Source organism: Micromesistius poutassou (genome assembly GCF_964030765.1).
Source record: "Micromesistius poutassou genome assembly, contig: SCAFFOLD_188, whole genome shotgun sequence".
In the NCBI taxonomy this organism is placed as follows: domain Eukaryota; kingdom Metazoa; phylum Chordata; class Actinopteri; order Gadiformes; family Gadidae; genus Micromesistius; species Micromesistius poutassou.
This window is the reverse complement of record NW_028179091.1, coordinates 85176-103735: the sequence shown is the minus strand read 5'-3', so window position 1 is coordinate 103735 and position 18560 is coordinate 85176. Positions and strand designations below refer to the sequence as shown.

The window sequence follows — 18560 nt, the reverse complement described above, 5'->3', positions numbered from 1 at the left end:
CCATAACTCTTGACAGATGTTTTACCTTACAGTGAACTAACGGACGTCGTGCTTACCTTTTTACTCGCCACATTGATGTTCGTGATTTGCTATTTCTCTTTAAAAAAAAAAGTGCAGTAACTAGGATTAGCCATGCCATGCTTGTGGAACACGCCAGGACTTTTGTGTTTTAGGTGCTTCACTTCCCCCTGTGTGTGTCGTTCTTGTTCCGTTGTCATTGTGGCCCCGTGGCCCTCAGCCCTATTGTACATGTTTACAGCGTCAGGTACGCGCTGGGTTCATGGTGTTGTACTGTGTGCGCACCCACAACAGGGGGTCGTCCGCACTGGGAGAATGTTTTGGGAAGTGGAATGTGACGTCGGCGTTGGATGTTTCCGAGATGTTTTGAGAGAGTTAAAACATGTTCAATCTTAGATGCCTAAATCAGCAGATTTTTGTTCATACTTTTGAGTGCTCAAGTATTTGTGTGACAGGCTCCTTCAAATTAAGAGTTCAAAAAGATTTTTGTAATTGTGCAAAAGAAACGCTAAACGTGTGTCGCCACAGAGTACTTTTACCTTTTGGCAGCAATGCCCCTCCCTCTTTTCTGTAAAAGGTAAGAAGCCGATTCAAATTTGAAACTTAATTTAAGCTTTATTCATAACAATTATTTGAACACTGAATTATTATTAACCCTGAAAAGAAAGTCGAAGCTCCCATCACGTGTGATTGTCACTGATACTCTCGAGCAGAATGTACGTGAGCTCCATTGAAATTGAAAACATTCTCATAAATATTTTCATATGCATAAACCGTGTCATCGCTTTGCTTCACAGAATGAACGGGGCTGACGCTCTCAAAAGCATTTACTACTTCTAACGATCATTTAGTAACGATTATCACTTATTAAACAAACACCAGGTAAATGTTACTAACAAAATGTTCCGGTAGGGAAAAGCCCAAGCCCCATGATATTTAACTTCCACGCCAAGAAACCAATGAGTCAAACCTTTCAGCCGGACAGCTTGCACAGGGCGACGGAAGACGTGTTGGAGAAGATCCAGAAGGCCGGGTACACGGCTTGGACGAAGGGAATGCTGAACGTGTGGAAGGGAATCACCCCACAACCGATGCTGTAGAACGTGGCCGTGCCCTCGTCACAGTCCACCAGCACGCCTATGCGCTTGGCGCTGAGGCTTTGCAGCACCGTCTCGCTGTTGGCGTGCCAGGCGGACAGCTTCAGGGTCAACCACTCCACGCACCAGGACTGGTCGTTACGGCCCAAGCGGCTGGAGGGGCCTTTGCGATCCATGCTCTTGTAAGCCAGCCCGACGGCCACGTAGCTGTTGCCGCTCATCTTCACCTCCCAGTAGTGGCGTCCTCTGGAGAAGCCCTTGGAGGTCAGCACCTGGGAGCAGACGGAGAAGCGCGCCGGGCCGTCGGGGTAGTTCGCCGGCTCGTCCGTCACCGAGGCCTCCGTCAGGTTCTCGCTCAGCTTCACGCGTCTGTGGGCCGTCTTCGGATCCAAGGTGAGCACCGTGGCGTCTGTTTGAGGGGGAGAGGTTTTTGGGGTCAAGTTTAGGTATTGGGGAGACCCTGAGATGCGTCCACCAGAGCGACGGAGAACACGACTGTCAACGTACATTTCAGAAGCTCGTGTCTGGATACGCCGGAGGTAAGGCTGGGTGGGACGCTGGAGGTTTCTGAAACGAGGAACATTGTGTGATGAGTGGGCCGTGTTCGTGTCCTCAGTGGAAAGCACTTGACAATGCAATGTCGTGAAGGGCTTGTAGATCACCTGGACCCCCGGTGGGTTTCTGTTCAGGTTTGCAGCCTTTGGACTGAGCTCCCTTAGAGTCAGCCAGGTTATCCATGGAGCGTGCTGCCTTCACCTTCTTCTCCTTCGGTTTCTTCTTGGGTGCTACTGCTACACGAAGCAACGTTAGAACAAATGAGACTCTCTGGAGGAATTTGACTGTAACTAGGGCTGGGCAACGATTTAAAGGTTTTAATCGTGTTAATCGTTTAGTATTGGTTAACAAATTATCATTCATACCAAATGTAGCAAAAACTAGACCAAGTGATCTTGAGGGAGTTGTATTGACTCACTCAGTGTGGGCTGAATATGAAACTTACGGAACACCACAGATTAGGGAATTGTAAACAGGCAGTTAATGAGTACAATTGTAAACCAACAGTTACTAAGTGTAGTTAAATTCAAATAAGTAGCACCACAGATTTGGGAATTATAAAAAAAAAATTAGGCAGTCACTTACTGCAAGTGTAATTGAATGTAAGGTAAGTGGAACTAAAAACAAAAATGATTTCTGATATGAATGTTGACATTCTGTGGGCAAAATCAAAGTGAAAAAAAAAAGACTTTTTTTTTTGCGTTTAATGCGTCAATTTGTATTAATCGCGTTAAAATAAGATTGCGTAATTAACTTGCCCAGCCCTAATTGTAACACTCAACCAAGGACAGTATTAAGCATCGCAGACAAACCAGTCTCACCCTGAGCTCCACCCTTTGGTCCTTGAAGAGTGTTCAGCATTTTCCCAATTTCCTCAGCTTGGTCCAATAACCACGCTGGAACCTGGGGGGGCCCGGCACCCTGGGACGGCCCGGAAGACTTGTCTTTGCTTTTGGAAGAGGCCTTTGGCGCGTCTCCTGAAATCCAAACGCGGGTTCTGTTATCTCGGTTATCTCTGTTATCCTTCAGGCTTCCAGAGGCGTTGGAATTGATTCTGGATTTTGCCAGAATTGTCCACGGTGTGTGTAGGTATGCTTGCAGGCTTTAGTACATTAAATCATGTTACTGATTTATTAAAAGGCTGAGACAGCCAAATTGAACACTGTCAACTGATAATTGTTAAATGATTCGTTTCATTCATCATCCTACCGTCTTCACAAACAACTTAAAAGCAACACTTATGCCATTATGGAAATCTGACACAAGAAAGGTGGCAGCTCAGTTACTTACTGACACTTTTCAATACATAGCAGTAATTGCAAATGGTTGAAAATGATTTAATTGCTTTCTATGGTTTAATTGCTACCACAATGCAACGAGATCAACCTGCAGTATGTTCCATAAGACCGGTCATTTAATACTAATATCATAAAACTCATCCACCGCGTCGAACCGCTTGGCTCTTTATAACGAACGTCGCTTCCTCTTAACTGGCCTCAACATTGTTGTCCAGGGATCAAAAGTATTTACATAGTGCAGGGTTGATAACCTGATGAGTAACGACGTCAACACAGCCAGCCTCGTGACCGTCGTGGTGCAAAGTCCAGCTTCACAACCTCTATCCACCGTGTGTCAGACCCTCTGAACACAGCCGGCGTCGCGCCTGTAGCACGGCCACCACCTCTGGTCCACCGCACCGCTGGTCCAGAGGACGGGTTAAAGCTAAAGGCCCCACCTGGTTTCAGCGTCGCTGCTCTGAGCTCCGCTGGTAGCTTCAACAGGTCGCACAGGAAATCCTTGAAGACGACGGCGAAGGTCTGGGCGCCGGTCACGTCCTTGGAGTCCAGGGTCACCCGCGGAGGGACGCACTCGAAGCTGACCACCGCGGGAAGGTCCACTGACGACTTCACAGAGTCAAAAAGAAAAGAGCGTCTTTTATTACGACGTGAAGAAGGTCGTCTCAAGAGACTGCTTCTAAAGCGACTCAGAGGGTAACATTTGACCGTTAACTAGTTCAAATCCACTTCAAACCTGCAGGAGCATATTGTGATGTCATTATGACAACTAGAGAAACCCGAGTAACTCACACTCCCTCGGCGTATCATTCTTCTCCTTCATAGTCCTTAACTGAACCGAGACTCTCCTCACCTGCAGAAAGGCGAGGGAGTCTGACTGACTCAGAGTACCGCTGACTTGGCCTTTGGCCGTTTCCATCTGCTGGATGTTCTGGAAGAGCCTCTTCACGACGTTGGTGTACTTGGCCTCTCCGCTCTGCAGCTGGCGGTCCACTGCGTTCATGGATTCACGCTCCTCTTTGTCCAGCATCTCTCGGATCTGCTGGTACTCTGTCTCCAGCATCTTCTTCCTGATGATCGCAGATTCCTAGCGGTGGCCGTAACATGCAGGACAACGTTACACAGGGCTGGGCGGTGATTCTATGTCATCATTTCTATATCATCACAATCAAGATATGGACTTATTGTCATGCAGTTTTATTCTCTGGATGAATAACGATGAGAAGGAATGGCGTGAACACAACTATGGTGTAAAATGACCCATGATTATGTAATTATCTTTACATAATCATGCCCTTGTGGTAGATAAAGTTCCTCCTTATATATCCATTCTGTCCGTCCATCATCCATATGTCGTTACCCATTCATCCGTTCCCACGTACAGAGATCTGCACACACAATGGCTCTTCTCAGCTAACTAGTTCTCATCCAGTTATCTCTAGATCTCACCCAGTCATCTCTAGTTCTCATCCAGTCATCTCTAGTTCTCATCCAGTCATCTCTAGTTCTCATCCAGTTATCTCTAGTTCTCATCCTTGTTATCCCTAGTTCTCATCCAGTTATCCCTAGTTCCCCTCTTGGCCCACATCCTGTCTCCCAGGGCGTTCTGGACACGTCAGCAACATGATTGACGACATACTTGAAGCGTGTCCAGCGGGTCATCCCATTGGCTGACCTTAGTTCACCTCGGTTCTTGACAGACATACTGACAGCACAGACAGAAATCATTAGGCATCATTCCAGGTCGTATTTAGAGGAGAGTGGTGACATGTCTACCCAATCTTTTCTCCACACTTATTATATTCATACAGTGTGTACTAGGCATAATAATAATTATATATTATCATTAAGCGTAAGAGTAAATTTCTCCCATACGCTGAAAGGAGATAGGAAGCAAATGAGGTCAAAGGCTAGGCTAGGCACACCGCTTATAAACCAAGTCACCGGATGTAGCATCACGGGCAGTTTGCAAATCATCATCAAGGAAATATCTTTTCCCTTTTTAAGTCATTTTAAAGTTTCTCACTCGGGGATACTTTGACCTTAGAGACACAAGCACCCACAGTAAAAAAATAAAAATGACCTTTAACTTTCTCTGTGCCTCCGTCATCTGGGAGACGGTCGTCTGGGTCTTCTCAATCTTTGAATCCAGCAGCACCAGCTTGGACCTGCAGTCGGACTGCAGGAAACGATTAGAAAGAAGAAAAGTTAGAAAGAAGCAAAAAAAAAAGAAAGACGAAATTACAGTAACACACTTTGTACACAAAGAACAGGCAAAGACACACACACACACACACACACACACACACACACACACACACACACACACACTACAATCCACTTGACCACTTTATATTTCTGTTACACTTATTCCTTTTACTTACCTTTTACTTATTTTTCTTACTTATTTTTTTACTTTATATCGTAGTATTGTCGCTGATATGTAGGCCTAATAATAATACTTATACCCCTGTGTACCTGTAAAATAAGGATGTAATTAAAGTAATTCTGAACAATAAGGATGTAATTAAAGTAATTCTGTACAATGAGGATGTAATTAAAGTAATTCTGAACCACGTCCACGCACCTCTCTCAGAGCCTTCTGCTCCTCCGGAGTGGAGAAGTCGCATCCCTTGTGGACCTGCTGCAGGCAGAAGCTGCAGATGCAGCGGCCGTGTTGGACGCAGAAGAACTCCATCAGCTTGTGGTGGTCGGGGCACACTCGCTCGCTCATGTCCGCCAGCGGCTCTCGGAGCTGGTGCGCTCGGTAGTTCGGGTTCTCCAGGTGGGGCCGTACGTGCTCGGGGCAGAAGGACGCCATGCAGGTGAGACAGGTCTTGGCCGCCTCGGAGGCCATGCACGTATCGCACAAGACTTTGGACACCCTTTGGACGGCTTCATCCTCCTCCTTCTGCTTCTTCTTCTCGAAGCCGAATTCGGAACTCACGCTGGAGCGGGCCGTGAACGTCTCCACCACGGTGCTGAGCACCGTGTTCTTCTTGAGCTCCGGCCTGGTGGGGAAGTGGGCCCGACACTGCGGGCAGTCGTAGCTCTCCTTCCAGGTGACCACCAGACACTCCTGGCAGAAGTTGTGTCCGCACGGAATCGTCACCGGGCACTGGAAGGGACAGAGGCAGATGCTGCAGGTGAGCTCGTCCTCCAAGTCTTTTAGATTAGGTCGAAAACTTCTGCTTAATTCTTCCGATTCGGCCATGTTGAATGAACGCAGTGCTGCTGTTGTTCCGTCGTAAGAGAAACGAAACTTAAAAAGTCAAGTGGTGTCAACACGTGACCAGGAAGAAGACTTTTATCGCCTCCTCTATTTATAAGGGAACACACACACACACACACACACACACACACACACACACACACACACACACACACACACACACTGGACAATGCGCAATTGCATACTTTTAATTTATTTATGTATATCTACCTCTGTCTTTTTTTTAATTATGTGCAATATTGCTCACATTTTATTGACTTTTACTGTTTGTCGCATTTTGTTGTTTGTCATTTGTACCGTCTGTTGACTCCGTGAGCTACTGGACACCTGGATTTCTCCAAGGGGATGAATAAAGTATCTACCGGTACTTATTTACTTACTTACTTGTGGATAAAGCTGCTGCGTCGTACTTTGCACCACAAAACGTTCCCAATTTCCTTACTTCCCAATACAGTCCCCCATATTCCCCAAAGAGATCCGTGGCTTATCATCCCCAGAGAGGGTTTGGGTTATTATGGTTACGACACCTGCGGCCATTCGTGTGGGTGGTTCGTTCACTTTGGGGTGATGTTTTTGTTGTACAGTGGCATTTTTGGAGGAAAAAAAAAACCGTAGAAAAATCTTCTTCAGAACCAAAGCTTTACATGCCACAAAGGTTTCATACACATGACATGATCTAAGGCCTTGTATGATTAATTGAAGTTTCTTTAAATTGGTACTGATTGTGTAAAAAATGGACGAGTTATGGCAAATTCTATTCTACACAACAAGTCAGTTTCCGAATGTGGCAGAAACGTGCCATACACATAGAAGCCCCCCGCTTAACACGTGTGAAATGTTTGGTTTTGATATCTCATATATATATATATATATATTATATATATATATATATATATATATGATATACACACACACACACACACACACACACACACACACACACACACACACACACACACACACACACACACACACACACACACACACACACACACACACACACACACACACACACACACACACACACACACACACACACACACACACACATTGTATATGACATGACAGTGAGTAAGTCCTTAGGCGCAGTGCACCACTTGGCCTCTAGGGGGCTAAGTGGGGATCACACGTAAACGGCAGCTACAATTAAACCGCTGTGGGTGTGTGCGTGTTATGGGAGTTTAAAAAAAAAAGTTGAAAAACAAAGATGCATATTTGCGTCTAGGTGTAATGGATACACCCCTGATAAGCTTGAAAAGGGCGTCTGCTGGCAAAGGCGTTGTATGGGCTTTGAATACTTTGTGACTTGTGCTTGCAATGTCAAAGCACATTAGCCGCTAATCTACCTATAATCTCATAAAAGGAATGTTTTGAGCGCCTTTGTGTCTGTGTTGTGTTTGTGTTGCGCATTTCTCTGGTTCTGGTTTGTCTAAACAAACCAGCGAGCTCGGGAATCAAAGTGTCACAGGGCAGGATGACTGAGAGATTCAGATACATGAAGCATATGTACAGTGAGTCTAAGGGATGGTCACGGAATGAAGAATCGTCTTCAGGTTTTAGGGATTAAGAGTACAAACATAGTAGCCTACACAGAAAAGTTGCAGTCACACTTAAAACAAGAACATAGATGCATCACAGACACGAGACAGGGAGTATCGAGTATGTCAGCGACAGGGACATTGATAAGTTTAATGATACATGGCACAAATCCCAACACGGTATAAATTGATCCAAATAAAGATATGACATTATTTAATATGACACTTGACGTCGTGCCTAACACCCACTACACCATTCATAAATCACAGCCTCACGTTTTACTGCTTAAAAAAGTAATAAGGACCATTTGAACCAACGTTCTATTTGCAAATTTAAAGTCACTTTTGTATTTAATCTGCGCCATCAAATCAGTACGCACTGCAGTACGCACGACTTCTTCTTTGGTTTTACTGGCGCTGTACCAATGTTAATGGAGCATGCTGCCACCTTCTGTACCGGAGTGTTACAGCAAAAAGCCCTTAGAACGTGTTTCTGTATTTCCCGACCTCAGCAGTCTCTAAACAGACAAGAGACGAACGTAATAATAATGATTGATAATATATATCATACATTTCCTTAGTTTCTAAAATCGCCAGTTGTCCTATCCACAGTGTAGTAGAATTTTTGTATTTTCTTTGGCTGCAATGTTCCTCTTAGTCTTTTTTGAAAATGTAATAACACAAAAAAATCATATCTCTATCTAAATTCTAGCTTCATTAGTGACAATTGATTTTAACTCAATTATTACAATTCCGAAAGAGATTGAAGGTTTTCCACCACTTCTGATCGTCATTGATACCACTGAACTTAAATGTACAGCGGTCCACACAGAAATGGAAAACCCAAGACCCAAAACATATTCCCAAAACATTGGGATTAAAATGAATGTAATCTCGGATCTGGATATTTGACCATGCGGCAGTCTGTTACGGAGATATTCATCCAGACTGAGAGAAACTCCTTCGAGCCTCTCAAGATGGAGGGTTCAGAATAGGACTTTAACAAATGTATTTCTACTGTGTTCTACTGTGGCCCGTCGGACACACAGGTCCGCTTTTAAACCTTCACAGACACTTTGTCCGAGGACGGTGGTGACGGGACAGGACGGCTCCACTTGTCTTCATACGAGTTACGGGATGACGGGTTAGTGCGGCGTCACCATGGCGACGGCGCAGTGGAAGAGCCATCGGTGCTCACTACCGTGGCAGCGTCACCAATGCCCTCGGGTCACGTTTTAAAACTCTTCTAGAGCCAGAGGGGAGTCTGGGGTTCGCGTCCCAGTTTTCTCCCTAGTGTAGCAGAGAGCAGTTCAACCGCTCTCGGGTCTCGAACCTGCCACCTCTGGAACTACGACACTACCGGCATGGGAGTGGAACCACGCTCTGACCACTGAGCTGACAGCCCAGAGGCTTCTAACTCAGCGTCTAGGAGCGTTCTTAAGGCTAGGTGGGGTGTGAGGATTTACAAACGTACTAACGCCAGCTAGACCCAGGCTAGTTGGTATCCGTTACACTAGCAGTTATTTGTTTATTTTCTTTTTTGAAAGATCGAAGCCGTGACCGCACATGCGATAGACATATCTCTTTCTCGACATTTCTCTTCTGTCACTTCCAATCGACGGAGAGCCATGGCACGTTTTCTGTGCTTCAGTCAGGTCGTTGTCAGTCAACCCGTCCCCGCTCCCAGGAACATGATTGGTCGAAACAAATTTGTAAGTGAAAGAATGTAAAATGCCCTGGTTGCACAGATTTGAGCTCGTCTGCCGTCGGACTCGATACTATATTAATCTTGGTGTTAACCTACATATAACATACAATTCTCTCACATATCAGATAAGTACACCCGTGTTTTACTTTCAAGACACATTTGAACTTCATTAATCATAAGACATTTAGTGTTTGACAAGTAGAAGTGTTCATTTGTTTTAGTGGTCAAATAATCAAGTTTGTTCAAGTAATTAAGTGATGTCCCCGTGTATCAAGAAAAGAGAAAATGTATTAGTCTAGTCCAGCGGGCGGCACGCGTACCACCAGTGGCACGTGGCCGCATAATCATTGGCACACATGCAAAAATAATAATAATTTAAAAAAACTATATATTTCTTATTATTATTCATTTTTTTCACCGCTATAATGCGGCAGCATAATCATTACAACCTTTAAACGATCTTTTTGGGGGGCATTTCCTCCCAGTGCAAATATGTTTAAATGAGTTACTGAAAGCAGTGTTCTGAAATGGGATCACTTCATAGTTTGTAAACCTATGTTGTGAGTAATAGAGAAGAAAATATTTAAAAGATTGTTGCAAGTGGTCTGTATGCATGGCCTTCACATGGTTTTTGCAAAGCTGTACATGTCTTAAAGATATTGATGTGGATGTTTCCATCATTCTCATATAATGTCAGTTTTTTAAATTTCTTAAAGTGCAAATATGTTTTTGAATGAGTTTCTGAAAGCAGTGTTTTGAGATGGGATATATGTAATTATAATTTGTAAGCCCATGTTGCAAATATAACAACAAAAAAACCCTTTGATGCAGGATTGTGGACTATATGGAAATAATACAATTCCAGGTCTTCTGGAAATGCTTAATGCTTAATATCTAATATATTGTTGCTTAAGGCACACTCACTGCATATCCAATGTATTCAGCTTGCACAGGGCAATGGAACAGGTGTTGGAGAAGATCCAGAAGGCCGGGTACACGGCTTGGGTGAAAGGAAACACAAAAGTGTGGAAGGGATTCGCCTTCTCACCGACGCTGTAGAACGTGGCCGTGCCCTCTTCACAGTCCACCAGCACGCCTACGCGGTCGGCACTGAGGCTTTCCAGCACCGTCTCGCTGTTGGCGTGCCAGGCGGACAGCTTCAGGGTGAACCACTCCACGCACCAGGACTGGTCGTTGCGGCCCAAGCGGCTGGAGGGGCCTTTGCGATCCATGCTCTTGTAAGCCAGCCCTATGCCCACGTAGTTGTTGCTGCTCATCTTCACCTCCCAGTAGTGGCGTCCTCTGGAGAAGCCCTTGGAGGTCAGCACCTGGGAGCAGACGGAGAAGCGGGCCGGGCCGTCGGGGTAGTTCGCCGCCTCGTCCATCACCGAGGCCTCCGTCAGGTCGTCGCTCAGCTTCACGCGTCTGTGGGCCGTCTTCGGATCCAAGGTGAGCACCGTGGCGTCTGTTTGAGGGGGAAAGGTTTTTGTTTGAGTTTAGTTAGTGGCACGTCACGGGACCTTTTAATAATAGAGACCCTGAGATTCCTTTTACTTGTGTGTGTGTAAGGCCATTCAGTGTATCAACCGATAGCACTCTTCACGTACATTTGAGAAGCTCGTGTCTGTCTACGGGGGAGGTGATGCTCGGGGGGGCGCTCCAAGTTTCTGGAACACAGAGAAGAAAACAAGGAACACATTTCATCAGGCCGTGTTAACGTCTTCATGTGCGGTGTGCACTCAACGATGCAGTGCTGTGAACGGTACTGGATTAAAGACTACCTGGATCCTCCTCAGCGGACCTCCGCTCAGGCGTCCGGCCTCTGGACTGGTCTCTCTTGTTGACATCCAGAAGGTTTTCCGTGGAGCGTGCTGCCCTTATCCTTGGCTGACCCTTTTCTTTTGGACCATGGGAGGGATTCCCTACGTGAAGCAACGTTAGAAAACATGTTACTCTCTGGAGGACTTTAATTGTACCACTACACCAGTACCACTAAACCAGCACCACTAAACCAGCACCACTAAACCAGCGACACTAAACCAGTACCACTAAACCAGTACCACTAAACCAGTACCACTACACCGGCGACACTAAACCAGCGACACTAAACCAGTACCACTACACCAGCACCACTAAACCAGCACCACTAAACCAGCGACACTAAACCAGCACCACTAAACCAGTACCACTAAACCAGCACCACTAAACCAGCGACACTAAACCAGTACCACTAAACCAGTACCACTAAACCAGCACCACTAAACCAAGGAGAAGAGACGTTCCCATGCTATTCTTTCCTTCCCGATACCGCTTCCGATTCCTGACCTTGAGTATCGGCTGATACGGCCTCTAGCGTTGTAAGTACTGACAGCACGTATAGTCGGTTAACCTACTGTCGACACAAAGAACTAGATCATTTGCATTTATAATCTATAATTATAATACGTTGTATTCTTATTCTTATTATTCATTAAGCGTCCATGCATCCATGTTTTTCCGATTTGGTAGCTCGAACGCACGTAGGTCGTAGTTGAATTTCCGATACTGGTATCGGAAATGGAACAACTCTACCAAGGATGGATAGGGTTAGGATTCTTTGAGGCTTTAAATCAGATGATGGAAAGTTAAGCCAGTCAATTTGAACAAGTTTTCACTTAAGTAATCAAAAAGTAAACTGCTGTAGAGCCATTTTTTTTATCATTGGATCAATCATTACTTTAATCTGAAAACAAGATAAGAAAATGTTTGTTATTGGATTGATGCAATTGATCATCCTATCGTCTTCGCATATAACTCACCAGTAGCAAATATGCCATTATTTAAATCTGAAAACAAGAAAGGATATTGGCTTAGGGCTCTGCCGAAGATTTGGAATCTCCCAGAATATTGGTATTTCAAGCACAATTGCTTTTGGTTGCAAAGAGCTATTTTGACTATTTGAATTTATTTTGGACGGGTTCTTTAACTAAAGAACTTGAACTTGAACTAGTTCAGATTTTGTGACATTCTGAATTGATGCTTAGGTCCAGATGACATGATTATTAAATAGAGTTACTGCCTTAGTTGTGATGAATGAAACAGGTGTACAAATAATATCCACAACAATTTGAGATTGTAGTGATGGGCAGCAGGTAATGGAGAGGATTCGTTTAAAAGACAAGCACAGAATACAGTTTTTCTTCAGTTTCTAAAAGAAACTGTTAATGAACTGAACATGAACTAGTTCAAAACTGAATTGGTGAACTATGAACATGAATTTATTAATTTTCTTTTGTATGAACTGAACTTTGAACTAGTTCATGTGAAGTATGAACTTGCACAACACTGTCTGAAAACAAGAAAGGATATTGGCTTAGGGCTCTGCCAAAGATTTTGAATCTCCCAGAATGTTAGTATTTCAAACAAGCTCAATTGATTTCGTTGCAAAGAGCCATTTTGACTATTTAAATGTATTTTGGATGGGTCTTTAAAGGTCCCATGACATACCACCAGGTGTGGTGTGTGATTAGCCGTTACAAGGCGTTTTGAAAATCTGTCTGTTATGACATCACAGGTGGGCGTGTCCGCCTAGATGTGTGTTGATAGATCAGTCTACCAGCCCGCCCAGTGGACCGTAGCAAACGTTGCTCATCTATCCGTCACACATCTAGGTGGACACGCCCACCTGTGATGTCGTAACGGACAGATTTTCAAAACGTCTTGTAACGGCTAATCACACACGTCCTGGGACCTTTAACCTCCTCATCCCAAAAGGACCCTGCACCGGGTGTAGTCCCTCCCCTCCACCACCAATTTCAAAGACGTCAAAAGGAATTTAAACACAAACAAGAAGTGACCGATCTTACTCTGTCTGCCCCCGGGTCCTGGGAACCTTTGGCCCAGGAAGAGCGCTGGAACACGGTAGCCGTATTGACCCGGGAAGGGCCCGGGAACCTGGAAGGGCCCGGGACCCTGGATGGGTCCGAAACCCGCGAAGGGTCCATGGACTGGACCTGGACCACGGCCCCTCCCGCGACTGAAAGGCCTCCCACGGCTTTCGGAAGGGTTGCATACCTGTGGTGCGTCTGCTGAAATGAAGAGGCCGCTCATGTTATTCTTAGAGGCGTTCACAGCATGGATTTGGAATCGGTTTCAGTTTTATACTGGATTGTGCCAATGCGGCAAAAATCGTGTCCGGCGATTATTAGTTCCTTGCAGGCTTTAAATCAGACGATTGAACGTTAAGCCAGCCACTTTGAGGAAGTTTTCATCCAAATATTCAAGAAGTACACTGCTGTAGAGGCATTTTTTAATAATTGAATCAATAATGAATTGAATCGGAAAACAAGATAAGAAAATGTTTGTTATTGGATTGATGCAATTGATCATCCTATCGTCTTCGCTAGAACTCACCAGTAGCAAGTTTGCCATCATTGAAATTTGAAAACAAGAAAGGATATTGGCTTAAGGCTCTGCCGAAGATTTGGAATCTCCCAGAATATTAGTATTTCAAACAAGCACAATTGCTTTTGGTTGCAAAGAGCTATTTTGACTATTTAAATTTAAATTTCTTTAACCGCCTAGCCATTAGCCATGTGACACACCACTAGAAAGATTAGATTCTCAACTTCTAGTCCATCATAACCATTGTAAGCTGAACGACAGACAATTCACCCTTTTTAAATGCCAAACGACGTCTTTGATAGAGTGGAGGACTGGCTTTTCGGGATGACGAGGTTAAAACAGGGAAATTAGTACCAGATAAATAAGTACCACTATCGACTGAGACTACACCGTTACCTTACCTTCAGCTCAGTTTCAGTAATTAGCGGTACTGATTACATTGGTTGAAAATGATTTTACCCTACACTAATGCGCTGAGGTTAACCTGCACTATTTGTCACAAGAACTTTGTTCTAATTTATTTGTGATTATTATTAGTAGAAGTAGTAATTACAATGATAAAACTGCTTCAAAACGCTTGGCTATTTAAAATCTATGTCACTCCCTTTCCACCAGTTACACCCTCTGCTACAAAGCGTCAATATTGTTCTCCACGGATCAAATATATTTACATAGTGCAGGTATGATAACCTCGTAACCGCTTCAGTAACCATAAAACCACGGCCAGCCTCTGGTTGTGATGGTGCAAAGTCCAGCATTAACAACCATCGCTGCTGTGCAGAGGGGACCCACCTGGTTTCAGCATCGCTGGTCTCTTCTCGACAGGTTCCTTCAACAGGTTACACAGATAATCCTTCAGGTCAACAATGAAAGTCTGGGCCTTGTCTGTGTCCAGGTTCACCCGAGGAGTCTTGCACTCAGAATTAACAACAGAAGGCAGGTCCACTGACGAAGCCTTTCCAAAAAACAACAGAGAGACATCCTCTTGTATCATGATACTACGATACAACTTTATTAATCCCCCCGTAGGAGAAATTCGTTAAGATTCGTTAAATTCGTTATTAAGATGTAACAAGTTACTGAGGGTAAACGTTGAACATTAATTAATTTAAATCCATTGAAAAACACAACATTAGGAGCATATTGCCAAATACCAGCCAATAAAAAATGTCTACTTGTGTGCTGTGTCTAACTGAAAAGAAAAGGCACTAAAGACTCTCTCTATCTCTATCGTCTCACCTGCAGAAAGGCGAGGGAGTCTGACTGACTCAGAGCATCGTTGACTTGGCCTTTGGCCGTTTCCATCTGCTGGATGTTCTGGGAGAGCCTCTTTATGAAGTTGGTGTACTTGGCCTCTCCGCTCTGCAGCTGGCGGTCCACTGCGTTCATGGCTTCACGCTCCTCTTTGTCCAGCATCTCTCGGATCTGCTGGTACTCTGTCTCCAGCATCTTCTTCCTGATGATCGCAGATTCCTAGCGGTGGCCGTCAACATGCAGGACAACGTTACACAGGGCTGGGCGGTGATTCTATGTCATCATTTATCGTCGTTTGAATGGTATTGCATCGTCATGAAATCAAGATATGGACTTATCGTGAGACCCTGTTTCATAGTCTACTTATGTGAGATGCAATGGCCTTAAAATAATCAAAATTAGTTTTAGACCAGTTTTAGTCTGATACCATTCTGAAAATGCCGTGGAAATAGCGTGTTAGGCAAGGATTTGATTGAAGGCAATTTCATGTTCTCATAACCTGTCAGAACCGAGTAGCAAGTGCAGTTTGCAAATAACATGTGATTGTGTATTGCCCTTTTTAAGATAATCATTGATTTGTAGTTTATAAAACGATTACGGTGTACTTTGAACGTGACGGCCTCAATGCACGTACGCACACAGCAAAGTAACTGAATAAATAATGTATTTACTGTACCTTTAACTTGTTCTGTGCCACTGTTATCTGGGAAATGTCTCCCTCGGTCTTTTCAATCTTTGAATCCAGCAGCGACAATTTGGATTTCAAATCCGTCTACAGAAAAGAAGAATCAGTTACACATTTAAAAGATGAGCTGTGTGGCATCCGGTCTTTGAATCCAGCCAACACCAATTTGGATTTGCAGTCAAACCGCAGAATAACAATAATTAAAAAAAAAAAAAAAAATAGTAACACACTTATACACAAACAGAAAGATACAGAGCACACAAACGCGCACGCACCTCTCTCAGAGCCTTCTGCTCCTCCGGAGTGGAGAGGGCGCATCCCTTGTGGACCTGCTGCAGGCAGAGGCTGCAGATGCAGCGGCCGTGTTGGACGCAGAAGAACTCCATCAGCTTGTGGTGGTCGGGGCAGAGGCGCTCGCTCATGTCCGCCAGCGGCTCTCGGAGCTGGTGCGCTCGGTAGTTGGGGTTCTCCAGGTGGGGCCGTACGTGCTCGGGGCAGAAGGACGCCATGCAGGTGAGACAGGTCTTGGCCGCCTCGGAGGCCATGCACGTGTCGCACATCACGATGGTCCGTTTGACGGGTTCCTCCTCCTTCTGCTTCTGCTTCTTCTTCTCGAAGCCAAACTCGGTCGCGCTGGATGAGCGGGCCGTGAACGTCTCCACCACGGTGCTGAGCACCGTGTTCTTCTTGAGCTGCGGCCTGGTGGGGAAGTGGGCCCGACACTGCGGGCAGTCGTAGCTCTCCAGCCAGGTGATCACCAGACACTCCTGGCAGAAGTTGTGTCCGCACGGAATCGTCACCGGGCACTGGAAGAGGCCGAGGCAAATGCTGCAGGTGAGCTCGTCCTCCATGTCTTTGAGGTATCGCACGTGGCTGGTTGCTTCTAATTCCGCCATGGTGGTCTGCAGTGGTGGACGGAGAACACGACTCCGTTACTTACGAGTCAAAGTATGGATCCTCCTGGTTAAATATTACTCCAATACAAGTTAATTACTGGAGTACTTCAAAATACTTTAGAATTCAAGTGCACATTTTTCTTTCTAATGTCAACACATTGTTGTATCGTTGCCAAAATGCATTTACAGAACCTAATGACTCTGAAACTACCTACTTTTTAAAAATGTTATTAACCTTTATTTTACCAGGAAATTTTCCCATTGAGATTTAAAATCTCTTTTTCAAGGGAGTCCTGGCCAAGAAAGCAGCATAAACATAAAAGTTTAACATTTAAAATACAATACAAGACACAAAACACAATAAGACAAATCACAATAAAGCATCAATTCCATCAGTCAGTAGGTTATGATTTGTCTTATTGTGTTTAGTGTCTTGAATACAGTGGAGTAAAAGTCATACGTTTCCAAAATAATGAATAAGTGAAGTACAGATACTATTTAATTACAGTACTCTAGAACTACAGTACTACACACAAACAAACAAACAACATTAATGTGTCACTCCCTTTATCACACATACCTGTATAAGGGGTGTATATCGCTCTCTCACACGCACAGACAGACACACTACAACATAACTATGCTCGACACACTCGTTTTTAATAATTTATTTATCCATAAAATAAGTTGGCATGGCCTACTCTATTGGATTTTAATACATATAGTTGAATAGAGGCCTTCCATTCATGTACAAAACATTCAAAGCCATGGTCTGTCGTGGTCTGTCGCAAGAGAAACGAAACTTATATAGTGCCGTGGCGCACACGACAACATGCCAGCGGTCAGTACCCGGGTAGTTGACTACCATGGAAAACATTTGTCATCACATTTGCATGCACACTGAATGCCAACAACACATCTCAACCGAAGAAAATCCATTTTAATGGGTTACCAGGGGCTTTAATTCTCCCGTCCTTCAGTTATCCGGTAGGTAAACGTATCACGGGTCATGGGTTTTCAGTCAATAACAGAAATAAAAACAAAAGGGTCACTTACATCGGGCGCTGTGTTTTCCTGGAGCTCGGTGAGGTGGGCTCGGTATGGAGGGAAGTCGTCCGTCTCACAGCCCTCACACTCGGCCATAAGGAGTGTGTGAGGTCGGGCGACCGAGAAACGAAACTAGGCAGCGGGTGACGTGGGGTAAACGAAACCTAACTAACGGATAACAAGACGTGAGCGTAGTGAGTCATACTGCTGGCGAAACTCTGTATTTATTTTATTTAAGAAATAAGAACACTGTATACGTAGTGAATTATATTGTGAGCCAAACTCTTTCTTTCTTTATTTTATATAAGAAATAAGAATATATTGTATTTGTAGCCTCCTTAGTGATGATTACATTTTGAGCCAAACTCTTTATTTATTTTATTTATTAATGACATAAAATGTATGTAACGTTTACGTCAACAGCACCAGATAAAAAAAGTTTGGTTTTTAGGTGACACATGAACTGTACATGCGCTTGAATTTAAAAGTGGGGCCAGTGAGCCCCAAATCATTCGTTTATTAGCTCATGTTGTCTCACTACAACGATCATACACAAAGAATGTCGCTACTGCATTTGGCTCATTTATTACACAGCATCACTCATTATAACGCCCATATCGCTGACACAAATCCAGATAAGCACGCCATTTGTATTAAAACAACAACCTACCTTTATGTCTTTAGACCCGGACAGGGCTGTATGGCTTTACGCACGGACGAGGCTGCCAAGGCAACCACTCCAATCCATTTCTTGTCTACAGGTGCGGCACATCCTCTTTTTGCTACTTTGCACTTCCTCGTCATGTGACTTGTATTCAGAAAGGTCCAGACTCGAAAAGCTGGCTGTGCAAG

The 18560-nt window shown here is 44.4% G+C and overlaps 3 protein-coding genes across 5 annotated transcripts in view; 1 reads left to right on the top strand and 2 right to left on the bottom strand.

Annotated features, from left to right (window-relative positions):
- Positions 1-791, top strand: part of dgke (diacylglycerol kinase, epsilon) — a gene marked incomplete at its 5' end in the record, with an annotated part of 10152 nt that extends 9361 nt beyond the window's left edge. The window contains one exon of the mRNA XM_084489961.1: positions 1-791. This exon is cut by the window's left edge and continues 2450 nt beyond it.
- LOC311373119 (E3 ubiquitin/ISG15 ligase TRIM25-like) lies at positions 608-6214 on the bottom strand. The gene is made up of 8 exons (XM_084489965.1): positions 5553-6214; positions 5049-5144; positions 3819-4052; positions 3406-3574; positions 2492-2647; positions 1778-1906; positions 1623-1682; positions 608-1524 (listed from the first exon to the last, which is right to left on the bottom strand). Exons 1-8 carry the CDS (start codon positions 6177-6179, stop codon positions 992-994), a joined length of 2004 nt encoding a protein of 667 aa, XP_084346091.1. The 5' UTR covers positions 6180-6214; the 3' UTR covers positions 608-991.
- Positions 6215-10271: 4057 nt separating this feature from the next.
- On the bottom strand, positions 10272-18493 carry LOC311373118 (E3 ubiquitin/ISG15 ligase TRIM25-like). Of its 3 annotated transcripts, none has more exons than XM_084489962.1 (10): positions 18379-18493; positions 17718-17876; positions 16041-16667; positions 15757-15852; positions 15066-15299; positions 14619-14781; positions 13289-13510; positions 11225-11365; positions 11051-11110; positions 10272-10908 (listed from the first exon to the last, which is right to left on the bottom strand). In XM_084489962.1, exons 2-10 carry the CDS (start codon positions 17802-17804, stop codon positions 10364-10366), a joined length of 2175 nt encoding a protein of 724 aa, XP_084346088.1. In that variant the 5' UTR covers positions 17805-17876; positions 18379-18493; the 3' UTR covers positions 10272-10363. The 3 variants fall into 3 exon arrangements, with proteins under 3 accessions (XP_084346088.1, XP_084346090.1, XP_084346089.1); XM_084489964.1 differs by having other exon boundaries at positions 13289-13507; XM_084489963.1 differs by lacking the exon at positions 18379-18493 and having other exon boundaries at positions 17718-18071.
- Positions 18494-18560: the final 67 nt, after the last annotated feature.